The sequence below is a fragment of the Suricata suricatta genome, chromosome 4 (assembly GCF_006229205.1).
Source record: "Suricata suricatta isolate VVHF042 chromosome 4, meerkat_22Aug2017_6uvM2_HiC, whole genome shotgun sequence".
Classification (NCBI taxonomy): Eukaryota; Metazoa; Chordata; class Mammalia; order Carnivora; family Herpestidae; genus Suricata; species Suricata suricatta.
In genome coordinates this window covers 10,565,747-10,586,271 of record NC_043703.1, presented here as the reverse complement: position 1 = coordinate 10,586,271, position 20,525 = coordinate 10,565,747, and the positions used below count along the sequence as shown (strand labels likewise).

The 20,525-nt window shown below is 39.9% G+C and overlaps 1 protein-coding gene and 1 pseudogene across 3 annotated transcripts in view; one reads left to right on the top strand and one right to left on the bottom strand.

The window, feature by feature from the left end:
- The window catches only part of PCCA (propionyl-CoA carboxylase subunit alpha), a 403,439-nt gene that overhangs the window by 307,853 nt on the left and 75,061 nt on the right, over nucleotides 1-20,525 (top strand). For all 3 annotated transcript variants that reach the window (XM_029936479.1, XM_029936480.1, XM_029936478.1), the window contains one exon: nucleotides 19,843-19,896. In XM_029936479.1, the coding sequence (XP_029792339.1) occupies nucleotides 19,843-19,896 (54 nt within the window). The remainder of the gene's footprint in view (nucleotides 1-19,842; nucleotides 19,897-20,525) is intronic.
- Nucleotides 18,614-19,791, bottom strand: LOC115290370 (annotated as a pseudogene).

The following is a 20,525-nucleotide window of genomic DNA, read 5'->3' as shown; positions in this document are numbered from 1 at the left end:
TTTAGGAAGAGCTTGCTGCAAGTTGCATTGTGGAGACAGGGTGGGAGGAGAAGGAGACTGACACAGAGAGAAGTTAGTACGTGTTCCAGACATAGGAGGGAAATCATCTTGACTCAGAACAGAGCATTGTGTGGCCAACAGATTTGAGACAGGAGAATGAATGGTGGCTTCACAGTGTTCTTTGTGGATTTCTCCTCCACCTGCCTTAAGCCTGGGCACACCTTCAGGATTTGTGCCCAACTCCCTTTCACTGTGCTGACTTCCTGGGCTGAGTTCCCCGAGACTTTTCACCTCAGTACCTCCAAACAGAGAGCTATGAAATGCTATGAGTTTCCAGGAAGAACTGGGATGGATATTACCGCAGGTGGTTTTCAAGTGACTTTACAGTAATAATGCTGGGGGGGTTTTGCCCCCTAGATTTTTGTGCCTGCATTTAAACTTTTAAAAGTATTTTATATATACAAATTTGTATTGATCAGTGTAAAAGCTAAAGAAGAACGCGACAAAAACCTGATTACTTACCATCTAGATTACAAAAGGAAAAGAATTATGAATATTACTGACTTTCTTCTGTAACCCCCTTCCTTAAAATCCTTCCTTCAGCCCCAGGAGATGACCACTATCCCAGTTTTTAAATGTGTCCCTCCCTTCCTTTTCTTTAGGGATGTTACATACACATACAGTTGTAAACAATATAGTGTGTAGCGCCATACTTTCTCTGTGCTTCTGTGAGTTGCTTTTTCCTCCAGTATTAGGTTTGTGAGATTGATCATCTGGATGTATGTAGCTTTATTTATTTCCGTGCTATATAAGTCTCATGAATATACCACAATTTATTCTTTCTCCCCTAAGTAAATATTTGTGTTACTTAATTTGTTTTTAGAACAAACACTGCTTCCATGAACTTTTCTCTGTATGTTTCCTCTTGAAACTGTTTCTCTAAGGACTATGCCAGCCAATAGAACAGTTGGGTTGTAAGGACCATGCATTTGTAATCCTACTCAGTAATGCCACACGGGTTTTCCTTTATGGCTGTACCAATGTATATGTCTACCAACAGTGCTGCTGCTATCAATAACATGAATAATAGGAAAACCTTATTGTATATTTACTGTATCAGGCACTGACTCTTCTATAACACTTCATCTGTATCAAAGTATTTAATCTTCACACCATTCCAATATACTAGTGTTATCCCGCATTTTGTGGTTGGGGAAACTTAGGCCTAGAGAAGCTAAATAGCTCACCCAAGGCATTCTGCTAATAAATGGAAGAGCCAGGATTTGAATTCAGGAATCTGTTCCTTTAACAATTTTGCTACACATCCTAGGTAATTATTGATATCCAGACTAATTAAGTTATCTCTTTTTTGTTTTAATGTATAATAGGATAGTAATGACAGTGCGCATTTTAAAAATATATTTATTGACAGTCCTCTTTTCCTTTCTGCAAACTGCCTGTTCATGGCTTTTGCCTCTTTTTTTTTTTTTTTTTGGAGTTTACTTAATGATTCATAAAAGTTCATATTTTGTGACTCCCAATCTTCTGTGAGTGGCTCTTGTAGCTGTCCTGTGTTTAACCTTTTTAAAGAACCACTATGTTGTTTTCTACAGCAGCTGCACCATTTTCTATTCCCACTAGTAATGCACAAGGATTCCAGTTTCTGTACCTTTTGACCAGTGCTTGTTCTTGCCTGGTGGTTTTATTGTTCTTTTATGAAGTTATCCTAATGGGTGTGAAGTGGTGGTACCTTATTGTAGAACAAGGTTTATTTAGATAGTTATTGAGAAAACATTCTGAGTACTTCTGAATATTTGGCTTTCTTTCATCTGTTTTAGCACATAACCACTTTGTGCACAAATGGAACTTTGATAGTGCAAATAGAAGGGAGTTTTAAAAACATTTTTTTGGTTTATTTTTTGAGAGAGAGAGAGAGAGCAAGCAGGGAAGGGACAGAGAGAGAGGGAGAGTGAGAATCCCAAGTAGGCTCTGTACTGTTGCGCAAAGCCCTATGTGGGGCTTGAATTCACTAACTGTGAGATCATGACCAGAGCCGAAATCAGGAGTGAGAGGATTAACCTACTGAGCCACCCAGGCTCCCCAGTAGAAGGAACTTTTTTTTGTGTGTACAACTCTTCTTTTAAGCCATTTTCTTAGCTTACTCTTTCCTCCCCTGCATAAAATCACATCCAGTTCTCAGTTGTATAGTTGCTACCAGGGAATAGGCAAGCAGTAGTCTGTTTGGGAGAAGGTGTGTCTAGAAGTCTAGTTCAGGGGCACCTGTGTGGGTCATTTGGTGTAGTGTCTGACTTCAGCTTAGGTTGTGATCTCATGGTTTGTGAGTTTGAGCCCTTTGTTGGGCTCTCTACTGTCAGCACAGAGATCACTTCAGATCCTCTGTCCCCTCTTTCTTTGTCCCTCCCCCGCTCACTCTCTCTCTCGAAAAATAAACATTTTTTAATAACATATTCTTTTTTAAAATTTTTTAATGTGTTTTATTTATTTTTGAGAGAGAGAGCGTGAGCTGGAGAGGGTCAGAGAGAGAGGGAGACACAGAATCTGAAGCAGGCTCCAGGCTCTGAGCTGTCAGCACAGAGCCTGATGTGGGGCTTGAACCCACGAACCATGAGATTATGACCTGAGCTGAAGTCGGACTCTTAACTGACTGAGCCACCTAGGCGCCCCTCGAAAAATAAACATTTAAAAAAAATAAACAAAAATGTAGTTCATTGTAATGTCAAAACTGTTAAAAGCTCTCCTCCTGAGCTACGTTCCACCTCAGACTGGGAAGTTTTCTAGGGAAGATCAGAGTGTTGCTTTCTTCTCTCTTGCTTCATATCCTCTCACTTCTTATTTGCCATCTGGGGTCTGTCCGCAGTTCCGTTTGGGGTAACGAGGAGAGGAACGTGGCAAGAAGAACAAGGCTGACCCGGGCTAATGTAACCTGGCACTTATTAATGTGAGGGGATGTCAAACATCCAAAGTTGGCTGTTGTCCTCATGGACGCTTTTGTGGATATGGTGGAATTTCTCACCTGCAGTTGTCTTTTCCAGTTGTCTTTAGCCTCCTGATTCCTATCCCTCCTGATTTTCCTGTTGAACAGAGTCTCTCCTAATGACTTAGCCTTTGTCTCTTCTGCATAATCCACATCTAGACCACAAGAAATCGTTACAAATTGATGCCTCGTCAAACTCTTCTCTTCCTGCTTTGTCACTAGGACAATTGCTGATCTTACCTAGATGTCCCTCAAAGTCCAGGAGATACATGGAAAACCAAGGGATTCTCATAAAATGTCTTTCACATAGCTTAAAGTGTTCAGCCTTGAGTTCTCAGTTTAAGAATTTAACCTCCAATAATTTTTAAATTTCTTTCACATTCTCTTGAGGTGGGAGTTGGACAGTTGTTGGTTTTGTGGTTTCCTAGCATGTTGTACTTGGTGCAGCCGGTCTGGCATCTTGCTCAAAGATACGTAGATACTTAGCACCTACTTTATTTTATTTATTTTTGAGAGAGCGCAAGCGAGTGCACGAGTACAAACGTAAGCACCCAAGTGGCAGAGAGAGTCTGTCGGCACAGAGCCCAACACAGGGCTCAAACTCCCAAACCATGAGATCATGACCTGAGCTGAAGTCAGATGCTTAACTGACTGAGCCACCCAGGCGCCCCTCTATTTAGTTGTTTTATTAAATCCCTGTGATTACATGAAAAATAGCAATTAACAGCTTTATCTAATTAAATGATAAAGCCGTTGGGGAGGAAGCATACCTTTGCTTTAGGAGTTAGCTCCCTATTCATCCAACCAAATCTAATCATCTCACATTATCTGTTTACTTTCCTGGCTTTCGTTGGTGAGCCTCAGGAACTTGATATTATCTATTAATTTCTTTAAAAATAAATTGTATTTTGGCATGTACTCTCATTTGGATAATGAATTTCATAGGTTCTTAACTTCGTTAATTGATCAAAATTTTCAGTTTTGATTTGACCTTCAATTCCCACTGCCATACTGAGTTCCTGGCACTTGTAAAGAAAGGCTCATTAGCTGGAGAAAAGGATGAGTGGATGAATGCATGGATAGTTCTCTTGCATTTTGTAATTTCAGAGATATGTCTTATCTATACTCTTAAGATTTAGATTTTATTTCTTGTAAGACTTTATCAAATTAAGCTATGTTCCTGTGATAACCTTCTTAGCAGTTTTATCAATTCTCTTTAATTCTCTACCTTCCAACAATTGCAGAATATGTACTCAGAGAACATGGCCACCTGATCCCTACCGATGCAGAATCACCATAGTTTTTGTGAGTGCAAAGACAAATGAGAGGGCTCCCACAGGGCTGCCCACAAAAGTATCAGGCTTACCAAGCTTCTTTGCGAGCAAGCAGATGTCTGTCCTATTTTCCTAAGCTGCTAAGGCAACAGTACCACCTGTTGATAGGTATCTGGAGGTATAGTAAAGACCTCAGACCATCCCTGATTTCCCCCTCTCTGTGAGGGGAATGCGCACGGTGGCACATCGCTTGAGCTGTATCTTACCCAGTGTCTTCGTTAAGTCAAGTCTGCTGCACAGCCTCTTACTTTGGTTTACCCACACGGCTGCTTTAAGTCTTTTTCTCTTCTGATGTCTGGAAAATCCTATTGTCGGACAGAAGTTCTAATCATTATTAATAACTTTAATTATAGAGTGAGTGATGGATGTTTCCAAAAGGAGGAGGAGGAGGTCCTATATTTGGAAATGAAGTAATTGATGCTGAAGAATCGAGGATAGAAAACAATAAAGATTCTTGAAGATACCTATAGGTCCTCTAGCATTTTTATAAGTTTTTAATCTGTCTCTTAATCTAATAATTAGGCCATGTTTTCCTCAAATAGTGTCATTCAAGGAAAATAAAATGATAGTATTTCATAATTCTCTTTTGTCTTAGGTTGGGTATGTACCACTGTTTTCCTACTATTTCCCCATCGCAGATGTAGAGTTGTCAGTAATGATGCTTATAAAATAGATCTTAATGGTATAATCTGAGGACCTACAGTCCTTTTCTCATTTTGATTGTGGGAAGATATAGTCTCATTTCCAAATTAACCAATTTAAAAAGTTGCAGAGTGAAGCAGCATTGTCCAGGAGAAATCTGTTAAGCCATATATGCAATTTTCAGTTTCTTTGTAGCCACATCAATAAGGTAAGAACCAGTGAGATTAATTTCATGAATCCATTTTGTTTAACTGAATATATCCAAAATGTGAGCATTTCAACATGGAATAATCTAAAGAAAATTATTAGTGTGATATCAGAAACAGCACCTATGCCTGAAATACGTATGCTAATATCCCAGTATCATCTTAAGAAACAGAATGGTGAACGTGAAATGCGGCCCTATCAGAACATTGTGTGTAAAGAAAAATAGGTTCCACAGCTTCTATATTTAAATTGCTTACTATTAATTAAAATGGAAAACATGTTTCTCACTTTAACTGGTCACATTCCAAGGCCTCCATAGCCACACATGGATAGTGGTTATGGGTTAGACAGCTCACAAATAAAATGTTTCCTAAAAGAGCCAGTGCTCATAGGAGAAAAAAAAAATACTGGTTTTCACGCGCTGCCTTGTGTATGCACCACAGGTTTGGTTTTTATTGTTTAAACTTAAGAGGAGATGAACTAACTTCATTTTTTAAACAGAAGACGAATTTTTCCTTTAGTTGACCAACTTTTCACATTTTAACTTAGAGGTTTAACAACAATTAAGACTGTTTACTAAGCGGAATGATTTCCTGCCTGCAGCATATGCTGAAGTGTTGAGACAAAAGATACACTGTGTTGGGCATGTGCTGAGCTCACTGTACTTTCTCCATGCGCCGTAGCACCTTCGTGGTTTGGAACGTGCCGATCAATATAGAACTTTTTTTTTTAAATTTCTGAGAATATACTCCATTCCTATAAAGCAATCTTTTTAACCTCGAAAGAGGCTCTTCAATTTCCCTTTGAACAACCCAATAGTCCTCCATTTCTTCCAGTGTAATTTGTCTGCTGGGATTTAATGTGTTGTTTCTTGTTAGCATTTTACATACAAGATTTTCATTTTGCGTAGTCACTTTGTTTGAACATTTGCAAGCAGAGCTGCCGACTAACTGGTATTGGCCTGTTTCTTTGTGTGGCATGATTTCTTCTATCCACCTGCTCACAGCAGGTTGTCTCCAGGCCTGAAGAGGAGCTAAATACTTTTGAAAATATCTTGAGATCCTGCTAAGGTTTAACAATCTCCGCATTTGTGTGATGTGAAGCTATTCATGATGTACCTCTGAAGGCTTTTTTTTCCTTTTTATTTCTCATATCCTTGCTTAAATATTTTTAAGAGAAGCTAAATTTATTATAAATAACAGGACAAAGCTGAATGCAGCACTACCGCCTTCTACATTGAATAGGTTATTGATACTCAACTAAGTGGAACTAATTTTCTATGTTAAAGCAGACACATTTGGAATAGTGTCACACGAATGTCATGTTATTTACTACAGAATACCAGATTAAATGGATTATTTGTGAATTGATTGCAATGTTGAATAGATTACATAACATGATAACTTAAAATGCTTAGTGGGCCTGTGCAATATAGAATATTATAAAAGCACATGAACGTGATGGATTGTGTTCGCAGATGGAATCATATCTGTGATATGTTTGCAAATGCTTGTCTGTACAGAGTTTGGATAGAATTTTAAATTTGAAACTCAATTTTGTCTTTTCAAAGAAAACGAATTGATCCTCATACCTCTTTGAGTAAGGGAAGTTAAAAATAAGCTATTTTCTTTTTTTAGTTTTTTAGAAGAAAGCAGCTGTGACAACCTCTGGGAACACACTTGGGTTCCCATCCTAAGAAATGTATGTAGATGCTAGAGCAAATATTTTAATTAGAAAATTAAATAAGTGGCTTCTTTGTTTGCTTATACTTTGCCAGGACCAAAAAAAGTGGATTTGGAAGTGCTCATCTTCTGTTCTTAGTCCCAAAATAAATGTTTTCCATGGGTTTTAGATGTTTCTTCCTGTCCCCTAAGAAGTAATTAGGTGTTATTTTGTACCATATGCATGTGATTACTCTAGACTTATCAAATGTAAATGGAACCGTCTATTTAGGATGTATGGGATATATAAATATATAACTTAGAATAAGTGGAGGTTGGTATTTTTTCCCCAAAGAAGTAAGAAATAAGAGAGTAATTATTAACCATCTCCTTTTCACATTCCTGAAAACATCAATTACAGTTACACATCTTAGAAACAAGCCCGCCAGGAAAACAGAAATAACTCCTTTCACTATGCTTCGAAAAATTTAATCACCGTTTAACAGCTGGGGTGTATTTACAACTATAATTTAAAATATTAATTTTGACATATCTACCTGCTTTTGAAATGTAGCCCCAGAGCTTAGTGGGTTTTTTTTTTCTCTAGTGGCATTTGTTTTATGATTTGTAGTTGCTTTTAAATATTCACTAAATGGGAAAATGTTCTGAATCTTCCCCCCCGCTCCACCGACCCACATATTCTTTTTGTCCTCTGCTATCTGTTTACTAGAAAATTATATTTTAGTAGCTGCCAGGAGAAGAGAATTTTGAATAGTATAAACACTGATTGTAGTAAATGTGGAAAATAATACAGGCAGCTGCACTGGAGACCGATAAGACAAATCCCCCAGTAATGGCCTTTACAACATATTATCATGTCGGAAATCAGTGAGGGGAAAAAGAAAACTATTACTATTTCTTCCTCTTACTGTTCAGTGAGATTACTTTTAAAGGTGAAATTGCCTCTGATTTTATTATCCCAGGAAGATATTTTTGGAACATTTGATTTATTGGTTTGTGAATGTTTTGCTTTTTTTGAGGGAACGGCCTTGCTAATTTTGTATGAATTTGATTCTCACAAATGTTGAGGTCGTTTTGGTAATCAGTCTTCTTAAGTATTCTTTTCTTTAAAGAAACAAGAAGGTGTGTGTTTCATAGAGGTAGGAGCAGAGTATCAATATACGCACAGAAGGACATTTTTATCTAGCTGTGATGTGCCACTTAAAACAGGGAAAGCGGTAAGGAAAAACCTTGGAGAAAGTATTTCAACAGGGATAGAATATATTTCATGAAAGTAAAAGTCTTAATTTTTATTTTATTCTACTTTTTGTTATTAGCTTATCAAATGGTCAGTTCCTATTTGTTTTGGCTTGCCTCAGACTCTGTAAGCTCTGATACTTTGTGCTTTGTGAATGCTGAAACCTAACTGTCTTCATTGTAAACTGTGGGAAAATTGTATATTCCTGTTTTGTGTATAGAGGTCAGTCTTGGTGTGGATGAAATTTTATTTTCCTATTTTTCATTTTATCAGTCCTTATTGCTGAGCTGTGTCAGGTTTGGGCACTTCCTTTTCTCTCTCTCTTCCTCCTGCATCCTCCCCCTCACATCATGTACAACATTGACTACGGGGTGCAGATACCAAACATGGAAATACATAAATAAGGCAATTTGTGTACAAAGAAGGTTGATAAAGCCTCTAAAACAGGATCATTCATAGAAAGTACATAGAGGATGTAGCTGTATCTTGGGTGGTTAGAAAGTCATTTCTGGGGCACCTGAGTGGCTCAGTCAGTTAAGCGTCTGACCTCGGCTCGGGTCATGATTATATGGTTCCTGAGTTCGAGCCCCATATCGGGCTCTGTGCGGACAGCTCAGAGCCTGGATTCTGTGTCTCCCTCTCTCTCTCTGCCCCTCTCCTGCTCACATTTTGTCTCTTAAAAATAAGTAAACATTAAAATTTTTTTTAAAAAAGCAAAAAGAAAGTTCTTTCTAAATAGCTAACATTGAGTGGAGACCTATGAGGAGAAGCGGGGAACCCTGCAAAAATGTAAAGGGTGAAGGTCCCAAGTAGCAAGTGCAGTGGCCCCGAGACAGGAGCAAGCTTGGTTTTTGCAGAGGCCTGAGGGAAGGCCAGCATCTCGAGTGTAGCTTAGGAGAGGCAAGAAGAGAGGCAGGGGCTAGACTGTATATGATGCCTTTGTCGGCCGAAGAGTGTGGGTTTTATTCAATTCCTACTGTGAGGCTTTTGAAAGGTTTTGAGTAGAGGGATGGTACAGTGCGATGTACGGTCACTGCCGTGGGGAGGATGGACTACAGGGGACCGTGGCGGATGTAGCGCAACCATTTTTCTGGTCACTGTAGTCATCCAGGTGAGCGGTGCCGATGCTTAGGCCAGCAGTCAGCCACGTCCAGCCCACTGCCTGCTTTGGTGTGGCTCACAAGTTGAGGGGTTATTTCATTTTCAAATGGTTGGTAAAAGTTAGAAGAGTAATGCCTCATGACACATGGAAAGTATACAAGATTCAAATTTCAGCATCCGTACATCTGCAAAGTTTTACTGGAATGTAGTTACATTTATCTGTGACTTTTTTGCTATGACTGCTTGTAGAATTTTTGTTAAGTACAACTTTAATGTCCCTGTTTCCCAACAATCTCACAGCAGTTCATTTGGCTTAGTGGTGGCAAAATTTATTGTGATTTTTTTTTTGAGCTCAGAACCAAGATTTACATTTTCCTGAACAAGAAGGACCACTCTCAGCCACTGTTATCAGCATTGAAGAGCTTTGAGAATTAGTTCATGCTATAGATTTTGATGTTTATTAATTCAATCTAAAATGGTAAGATTGGGGCGCCTGGGTGGCTCAGGTGGTTAAGTGTCTGACTCCAGCTCAGGTCATGATCTCACAGTGCGTGACTTTGAGCCTTGTGTCAGGCTCAGGGCTGACAGCTCAGAGCTCGGAGCCTGCTTCTAATTTTGTGTCTACTGGTCTCTCTGCCCCTCCCCCGCTCACACTCTGTGTGTGTCTCTCTCTCTCTCTCAAAAATAAATAAACATTAAAAATTTTTTTAAACCTAAATTGTAGGGGCGCCTGGGTGGCTCAGTCGGTTAAGCCTCTGACTTTGGCTCAGGTCAGATCTCACGTTCGTGGGTTCGAGCCCCGCGTCAGGCTCTGTGCAGACAGCTCAGAGCCTGGAGCCTGCTTCCGGTTCTGTGTCTCCTTCGCTCTCTGCCCCTCCCCCTCTCATGCTCTGTCTCTCTCTGTAACAAAAATAAAGCATTAAAAAAATAAATAAATAAATAATAAAACCTAAATTGTAGGACAAAACAGCATTTATGTACAAAATTTATACTGTGGTAATTATCATTTTGACAACAACTAACCTTTGAATCACAACTAATGTCCAATTGCTTTTTTTTTTTTAATGTTTATTTATTTTTTAGAGAGCTAGAGATAGCACATGAGCAAGGGAGGGGCAGAGAGAGAGGGAGACATAGAATCTGAAGCAGGCTCCAGGCTCTGAGCTGTCAGTATAGAGCCCCATGTGGAGCTCGAACTTGTGAACTGCAAGATCATGACGTGAGCCAAAGTTGGACGCTTAACTGACTGAGCCACCCAAGTGCCCTTGTCCAGCTGCTTTGTACGCTTCCCAGGCTGTCAGATTACAGTGAGAAGTGAACTAGCTGTAGCAGCATTTTTCAACCTCCGTGCGAGGGCGGAGGAAATTTCCATATCGTAAAGCCCATTTCACTGCACAGTTGAGCATCTTCTACCTAGCCTAAAATTAGACGTGATCAAACTCCAGTGTATTGTTAGGCCAACAGCGAATATTAAGTGAGGAGTTTAATAAAATTCTATAAATGCCTCCCAAGCAATGACTATGCTCAAGTAGTATATCCTTTACCTATGGATTATTGTTAGTATCTGGCAGTACCTGTCTGGGGGAAAAGGTATTGTCAAAGAAGAAATAAGTAAAATCATATTGTAGATCAGCATAAACAGTGATAGAGAACACTAACTCTGAGCCCCAATTAAACAGAATTTTATCCCTAAGTAAGAGAATTCAATTTTCCTTATTAGTATTACCAAAAATTGGTGCTTATTATATTTGGAAAGTCATCCCCCTAGGAAGCTGTGGAAGTCCGTTTTCTCTCTTGTTCTCTAACTGGCTACATAATAACTTCAGTTTTACCTCACAGAGCCTAAAAGGTTTACTCTGTGACTCTTTACAGAAAGAGTTTGCCAGTCCTTGGCTTAGACCAAGACGGCAGTATTGGAGATGGTGAGAGGTGAACTGATTTGACTTCTAATTGGGTTGGAAGGCAGCAAGAACTGACAGGATCAGATGCTTGAGCAGGAAGGAAGTTAAAGAATGAAGGGTAAACTGCGTGCACATGACCTTACTTCCTTAGGGAGGGAGGGAGGGGAGGAGCAGGCTTGGAGAGGCAGATCAGTAGTTCTTTTTGGACTCAGTTTTAACATGTACATTATATATCCAAGTGTTGATGTCCAGTTAACAATTGACTATATTTGTCTTGAACTCAGACAATAAATGGGGTTGAAAACGTAAATTCCGAAGTCGTAAACCTGTAGATTGTCTCTCAAAGCAGGGATCTGCTGCATACAAAAGTATGAAATTGGGTCTGTATCTTATACCATTAAAAAAAAATAGCTTAAATGGATTAAAGACTTAAATGTAAGACTTGAAACCGTGAAACCCCTAGAAGAAAATGGAGACCAAAATCTTCATGACACTGGACTTGAGAATGATTTCTTGGACATAACACCAGTCATGGGCAACAAAGACAAAGACTGACAAATGCTACTACATCAAACTTAAAAACATTTGTGTATCAAAGGACACAAACAACAGAATGAAAATGCATCCTACAGAAGGGAGAAAATATTTGCAAATCGTATACTGATAAAGGGTTAGTATCCAGAATACATAAAGAACTCCCACAGCTTAAAAAAAACTAACCTGATTTTAAAATGGACAAAGGCCTTAAATAGACATTTCTCTCATGATGATATACCAACAGGCAATAAGTGTATGGAAATGTGCTCAATATCACTATCTTAAAAGTGTAATCAAAGTGACAATGAGACGTCATTTCATACCCATTAGGATGGCTACTACCAAAAAACCAAACACCACCCAGAGAATAACAAGTGTTGGTAAAAACACCAAGAAATTGGAATACTTGTGCACTCCTGGTAGAACTATAAAATGGCACACCTTGAAAACAGTATGAGGGTTCCTCAGAATAATAAAAATAGTACTACCATATGGTCCAGAAATCTCCCTTCTAGATATACGTCTGAAAAAATTGAAAGCAGGGTCTTAAAGGAGGATTTGCATGCCCCAGTTCATTGTAGCATTATTTAGAATAGCCAGGAGGTAGAAGCAACCAAAATGCCCAACAACATATGTATAGATAAACAAAATGTCATATACACATACAGCGGGATAATTTTCAACCATGAGAAGGAAAGAAATCTTATCACATGCTGCAACATGATTAAACCTTGAGAACATTATGCTAAATGAAATAAACCAGACAAAAAAAGGCAAATACTGTATGAGTCCACTTATATGGGGCACTTAAAACAATGAATTGATCCAAACAAAGAATGGTGGTGACCAGGGACCACGGGGAGGGGGAGGGGCAGTTGTTGTTTAGTGGGCATAGAATTTCAGATTTGCAAGATGAGAAAGTTCTGAAGATCTGTTTCATGACAGCGCAAATATACTAACGCTACTGCACTTTGTGCTTTCAAATGGTTAAAACGGTAAATTTTGTCATTTTTTTTACCACCCCCCCCAAAAATCCTGTTCATTTAAAAAGCAGAGGAGCCAAAGCAATTTTTAAAAAGAAGCGCAAAGTTGGGAGAATTAGACAACCTGACTTCAAGACTAATTGTGGAACAGCAGTGTCACGACAGTTTGGCACTACTAGGTAGATATGTGGAGCAGAAGAAAGTAGTAGATCCAGACATGGGTGATCAATTAAGTTTTGGCAAAAGTGTTAAGGAATTTTAATGTGAAATTCTTTTAAATGGTTCTCAAACAGCTCTATGTCCCTTTGGCAAATAAAATGATCTTGTGTATTAGCAGATCAGTGGCTGCCTGGGGCGGGGGGTCAGCACCAGGATTGGAGTACAGACAGGCAGGAAGAACATTTTGGAGGTGGCAGAAATGTCCTCTATGTTGATTGTGGTGATGATTTCTTAAAATTGTCAAAAGTCACTGAATTCTATCCTTTAACTGGAATACATTCTTTTCCATGAAATTGATTTGTTTTAAGATGGGCATCAGGATTCGGGGGAAGAGATGAGATTTCATAGGAAAAGAGCATCGATGGAGAAGAGAAGAGAGCTGAGGACCGGGCACTCCTGAGGTAGAAATCGAATGAAGAGGCGAAGCTAGCAAAGAAGGCTAAAAAATGAGCTGCCAGGGGAGTAGGAGAAAAACCAGGGGCATGAATATCCTTGAAGCCAATGAAAGAATTATGTTTGGAAAGAGAATCATTGACTGTAGTGTTGCTGGGTAAGATTAAGACAAAACCAACTGATAGATAAGGCAACATGGAAGTCATAGGTGATCTTGAGGAGAATGATTACACATGAATAGTAGGGGGAAAGCACAGAAATGGGTTCAAAGGAGAATGAAAAGTGACAAAGTAGAGACCAGGGAGAGAGACAACTTTTTAAGGAGTCTGGCTTTAAAGGAGAAATGGGAGAGTTGCTTGAGGGAAATGTCTGTAGAATTTTTTTTTCTTATTCTTTGCATTTCATTTGTTGAAGGAATGGGACCATTTGTCCTATACAGTTTCCCATGGTCAAAACTTAGCTGATTGCATTCCAGTGGGTTAACATGTCCTCTCTCCTTTGTTTTCTAGAAATTGATATTAGGATCTAGAGAAGCAATCTGATTCAGGTGCCATTATCTTTGGCAAGACTGAGTCATAAATGGTGTGGTGTGCCTCTGGAAGAGACACACACTGCTCACTTCTCTGTTGATGCTCAAGCTTTGATTGATAAATTCGTTAAGGTTTACAAAACGACATTATTCCAATGTTGTCATTTCTTCTCACTGATTACCAGGATTAACTCTTTTTTTTAAATTTTTTTAACGTTTATTTATTTTTGAGAGACAGAGCATGAGTGGGGGAGAAGAGGGAGAAGGAAACAGAATCGGAAGCAGGCTCCAGGCTCTGAGCTGACAGCACAGAGCCTGATGTGGGGTTTGAACCCGCAAACTGTGAGGTCATGACCTGAGCCGAAGTTGGATGCTTAACCAGCTGAGCCACTCAGGCGCCCCAGATTAACTCTTTCAAGAGGAGCTCCACCTCCCTTGCTTCTTGGGCGAGCCAGCAGAGCAGTTTTCATCGAAAACAGACAGATGGGAGAGCCTTTCTCTTACTTGCCAGTTCTCAAAGACTTGCTTCCCTATCATTCTGCAAAAGTGACTCAATTAGGGTGTTACTTTGTTTTTGTTTCCGGTATCTGTTTTGAACTCATGGGTTTAAACGTACTTGGCTTTAATCCCTGGCAGTTTTAACCCTTCGTGATGGTCAGACCATCTCTGACCAGGGAATTTCTTCAGGTTGGCTTCTGAGTCCCTTTCATGTGACCCCTGTCTTAGCTGCATTGGTTTCTGAAACGACAAGATGTAGCCTTCTCACTTCTGCCTCAAACTAGGGCTGAGCCGTTCCGCCAAGACCTCTTGGAGTGGGGAATGGTGTTTGTAGACAACATTTGGGGTGCTGGGGGCATTTGTTGCTCCTGGGCCTCCGCAGGGTTTGTGGGAAAGCCTCAGAAACCACGCCGCCACTGCCGTCTGCCCGGAGTACGAAGGCCGTCCTTTTCCAGGAGATTTCTCATTCTGAGCAGCTGTTAGGGTTGATACTTTGCTGCCTTCCAGTGATTAATCGTGTTGCTTCTGGCCTCGTAAGTACGGACTGGATTCTGTGCCTCGAGCTTCTGCGGAAGGAAGATTTAGCCCCTGCGGGGATGAGTCCTGGCCTGATAGTAGTGGCGAGGTGGTTGCACTGAGCATTTTCCTCCCTTCTCTTGAAATCTCAGCAGTGTGGAAGTCAGCATATCATTGGATCACCTGTCCTCACTCTATCACACGCCTTTCCCTTACTTTTTGACAGCCACGCCTCTAACTCTCCCTAGCTAACATTTCTGCTAGACAGTGGAAGATTGAGAGATCTGTAGGTCGCTCTTCTCTTTCATAGTATGAAACAACTTCAGAATTCTTGGTGAAGCTTGATTTTTTTTTTTTTGTTTCCATTTCTGCAGCATGGATTTGCATGCTGTGGGATTAAGGAGGAAGTGCCAGAAATGGTCCTTGTCCTTAAAGGGCTCACCATCTAGGTGATGGTTTAGTCTGACATAGTCGCGATTCCATCCTATACTGTAGAGATATCCGGACCATGCACACCTGCTTGGGTTGGGATTCTTCTTTTCCTAGCGCAGTATTGCACTGCATCTTTGATCCCTGTATCTTTGATTTCCTCATAATTAAAACAAGATGGAGATTTTGAGATCTGTTTTGTCTCCAAATTCTAAGTTTCTGTGAATGAAGCAGACTTAGTTCTACTGTTAGGTTTACCTGTAGCATTGGAGGCCTCCTCACCTGGTAATTGCTACCTGCTCCATTTTCTCTGTGCTCCTACTCCACCCCCTCCCCCATCCTGGTGTACCCTCAGCCTCACGTCAGACCATCAGTCTTTCTAAAATAAACATGTTACTTTTCAATTTTTAGGTATAAGAACTTTGTGAAGCATGACTCTGTGCAGGATAGGACCTGGCCCCCTAATTTCTTCTTGGTTTCCTTTCTTGTCACTTCCCTCCATCAACCAAACCTATCTCTGGTCATATTGAACCCTGGACCCTTCCCCATGCCTTAAACTCACCATGCTCCTTTTTTTTTTGATGTTTATTTTTGAGACAGACAGAGCACAAGTGGGGGAGGGGCAGAGAGAGAGGGAGACGCAGAATCTGAAACAGCCTCCAAGTTCTGGGCTGTCAGCACACAACCTGATGAGGGGCCCAAACCCACGAACCACAGGATCATGACCTAAGCCGAGGTTGGACGCTTAACCGACTGAGGCACCCAGGCGCCCCACCATGCTCCTTATTGATCTGAAATTTGCATAAACAGCACCATCTGACCCAAAGAGTTTCATTTATTTCTCTTTGGGAGAAAGTCTGCTCATTTTTTAGTACCCAGTTCTAATGTGTATCTTCAAGTCTTCTTAACCTTTCTGGGCACTTAGCTGATCTGGCCTCTTATTCTATAATACTTTGTACATGTGGTACTGTGGGATTATTATATTGAATTATAATTTATTTTATTATTTTTTAATGTAATCTCTATCCCCAATGTGGGTCTTGAGCTCATGACCCAGGGATCAAGTCACATGCTCTACCAACAGAGCCAACCAGACACGCCTATGATTTTTTCATTTGGTCTCCCAGAAGATGATTCTGTTTTCCTTTTTAATATTTATTTATTTTTGAGAGATAGAGCACAGGCAGAGGAAGAACAGAGAGAGGGAGACAGAGAGTCTGAAGCAGCCTCCAGGCTCTGAGCTGTCAGCACAGAGCTGAACGTGGGCCTTGAATTCTTGAACCATGAGATCATGACCTGAGCTGAAGTCAGATGCTTAACTGACTGTGCCACTCAGCTGCTCCTCCCAGAGGGTGATTCTTAATTCATCTAGCAGTGCTCAACTCAGTATATGGATGGATAGATGAGTGGAGGACCAAAGTACAAGTTCCAGTGCCAGAACCCAGGATTCAGGTTTCAATTTTAATCCCTTAGAGGGAAATCATTTATTTTACTTCATTTTCTATTATTTCCCTTTTTGCCTTAATTAAGTTATATATGTCCATTTGGAAGAATAGGAATACTAGGTAAGCCAAAAAGAAGGGCCAACTAATATCTTCCACCCAGAAATAATAGTTGACTGTTTTATGTGCATTATTTGGGCTAGAATTTTATCTTGAACATACAGAAGCTTTTAACATGATATATTCTGAACATACCGTTTTGTTCTTTTTGCACTTAAAAATATAAACATTTTTTATGTCTCAAAATTTTTAATGGCTGCATGGATTATATCATAATTTATTTAACCAGTTTCTTTTATTCATCATGTAGATTGCTTGAAAGTTTTAGATTCTGGAAACAGCACTATGATGTCATTTTTGTAGCTGTGCGACTTTGTATGTGCTGTGTGTGTGTGTGTGTGTGTGTGTGTGTGTGTGTGTTTTCCTATTCATAACTGTTTTCCCTTAGGATAAATTCTTAGAAGTGAAATGAATGGATAAAAATACGGATTTTGAGTTTTCTCCACCTTGAGTGTGCTGGTCAGATAACTACTGTGTTGAGTCTCTCGGGGCTAATATTCACAGGTGGGGTAACCACTTGTCATGGTGCATTAAACCCCTTTCATTCCTACTGATCTAACTTCCCTCCATCAAGGAACCAAGGGCTCAGCTTGAATTCTAGAGATTTGCTCTGGGTTCTATGACTGAGTGCTCTGAGTGCTGAGATTGGAATTGGTAGGGGGCACCTGGGTGGCTCAGTCTGTTAAGTGTCCGGCTTCAGCTCAGGTCATGATCTCATGGTCTGTGACTTTGGGCCTCGCATCAGGCTCTGTGCTGACAGCTTGGAGCCTGGAGCCTGCTTGGGATTCTGTGTCTCCCTTTGTCTCTGCCCTTCCCCTGCTCACACTGTCTCTCACTGTCTCAAAAATAAATAAACATTAAAAATTTTTTTTAAAGATTGGAATTGGTAAACCTGCACTTGTTAAAAAGGAATAATGTTAGGATATGTCTGTAATAGTTCATGGCATGCAGCTGATTGTCAGCCACTGCTCCTCCCTCCAGGGCCACATCTGGGAACTTTAATAAAATGTGTAGCTCCTTAGTTAGAACTGCTTTGTTTTTTGTGTGGTATGTGGTCTTTGAGGCCACTGGACCCTCTGTGAGTAGCATAGGCAAGAAAGAATTTTGAAGAATACATTAGGAATAAAAAAGCACTTTTACAGGTGAGAATTATCTGAACAAAAACTAGAATTTACTTATCGTGAACTATTTAGCAAACTAAAATTCAAACAAGATCTGCATAAATCATATTGGATTCACTTTGAACTTATTTACAAATAAATGCATAACATAGAGGTCCTTTTTGACTACTCTCTGGCCATAGGATTGTGTTATTATCTTAAACAAATGCTAACACACTTTTTATAACAGGTTTGTTGAGATAGAATTCACATCCCACATGGTTTTCACCCAGAGTGTTCAAGTCAGTGTTTGTCAGTTTGATCACAGAGCTGTGCAGCAGTCCCCGTAATCCGTTGTAGGACATGTCCACCAAGGCAGAGAGAAAGCCCCTGCTAATGAGCGGTCATTTTTCATTTCCTCCTAGCCCACCCGCTTGCTCCCTTCCTTCCTTCCTTCCTTCCTTCCTTCCTTCCTTCCTTCCTTCCTTCCTTCCTTCCTTCCACCTTGCCTTTCTTTCCTTTCTTTCTTGAATTTGATCTGTGCTTTATTCCTGATTTTTTTTAAGTTTGGTAAAAGCATGACCACTTCCAAAATTAGCATGTCATAAAAACACATAGACCAATTGATCAGTAAATTGTCATTTGACTGGAATCACAAGTTCTTTATGAAACCACTTAACATATATTTACTTTTGTATATAGACTGTTATCCAAGAAAAACAAATGGTAAGTTAAGAATTCGGACTTATTAGATAAGGCTTGATTTGTGGCCTTCAGAAAGATGTGGAAACTCTACCCAAAGAAATTTAAACCCATTTTTTTCCTAAACTTTTCTTTTTGGCTTTAATGTGGACTTGCTTCTCCAGTCTCACTCTGACAAAATGTCCCATGTAAGGCATTGCAAAGAATAGTTTCTTATTGTATCTGTTACTTAGGTACCAAGGCATAGCCACTTCTTGAACTTGTGCCAGATGGTTCTTCCAAAGATCTCTCTCTCTCTCTCTCTCTCTCTCTTTTTTAAATGTTTGTTTATTTTTGAGAGACAGGGAGAGTGCATACGCAAGTGGGGGGAAGGGCTGGTGGGGGGAGGACAGAGGATATGAAGTGGGCTCTGTGCTGACAGCAGAGAACCTGGCATGGAACTTGAACCTATGGACCGTGAGATCATGACCTGAGCTGAAGTGGGACGTTTAAACAACTAAGTCACCCAGGTGCCCATCAAAGATGTCTCTTGTCCAAGCATGAGGTCTAGCTTTTTCTGGAGCAGTCTGAGGAAGCCGTAGGGTATCTTCTCTTTCCTGGACAACTTTAAGGCATCTGTGGAATCTGTTACCCTTTCTAACTCTTGCAAGCTTGGCATTGGCAATCTCTGCCACTTGGCATTCTGCTCTAGTGTTAGGAGCATGTCTTCTTCTTTTTTTTTTTTTTTGTAGGACAACCAAAGTTTATGCATATCTTCATACTTCATTCCTAATTGTTGACAGGTCAATTGAGGCTCCAAGTTTTACTTTTTTTGTGTCATCAAAATTCCTTGAGTCCTTTCCTTGACCAGTGGTATCATTTACACCAATGAAAAGATGTGATATTTGGTGTATTCTTAGGCAGCCTGTTGTAACCCAAGAAGCCGTGATGACCTGGAAGTCTCCAGGGCAGCTTCGAGTGTACTGCGAAGAACAGGCAAACTGTGCTAATTTGCTTCCTCTCTCTGTGGATTTGGTCATCCTGAACACCCTGTGTTAAATGGAATCATAGAACATCTGGTCCGTTGTGGCTGACTTCTGTTGTAGCGTGTATCAGTACTGCATTCCTTTTCATGGCCAAATAATATCCCATTATATGAATATGCCATGTTTTGTTTATCCATGTACCAGTTGATGGACAGTGAGTTATTTGGCTATTCGGAATAATGCTGCTACAATCATTCATGTACACATTTTTCTGGGAATGCAAATTCATTTTATACTTCTTTTTTTCCAGTGTCTTTCTCGAGAAGCAGGTGGAAACATGAGCATTCAGTTTCTTGGCACAGTGGTATGTATGAAAGAATTATTACTTTGTATATTCACTTAATTTATAGAGAAAAAAGTGTTCAGATAGTTTAGCACATGTACTTGAATTTGCCTTCATCACGGTTTTTACTATTAAATAAGGTGTCTTTGTGTAAGAAAATGCATTCTTAAATGTGTTCATCAAGTTTCCATGATAGAATAATTTTAGTTGTTTCTTATTAGAGAGAAAAGGTTTTTTTTTTAATTATTTGAACTTTGTTGACTATTTTAAGTGCTTTTTTTATTCCTACTGAAGATTTTCTCCCCGTTTTTATCATAAAAATAACATATTATTTAAGATGCTTTTGAAAATAGTGATTTTTTTTTCCCCTTCAGTTTTCCTTCTAGCTTTCTCTATCAGGTCCTTTCAAGTACACATTTCTTTTTTTTTTTTTTTAATAGTTTATTGTCAGATTGGTTTCCGTACAGCACCCAGTGCTCTTCCCCACAAGTGCCCTCCTCCATCACCACCACCTCATTTCCCCCCTCCCCCTTCTCCTTCAACCCTCAGTTCATTTTCAGCATTCAATAGTCTCTCAAGTTTTGCGTCCCTCTCTCTCCCCAACTCTCTTTCCCTCTTCCCCTCCCCCTGGTCCTCCATTAGGTTTCTCC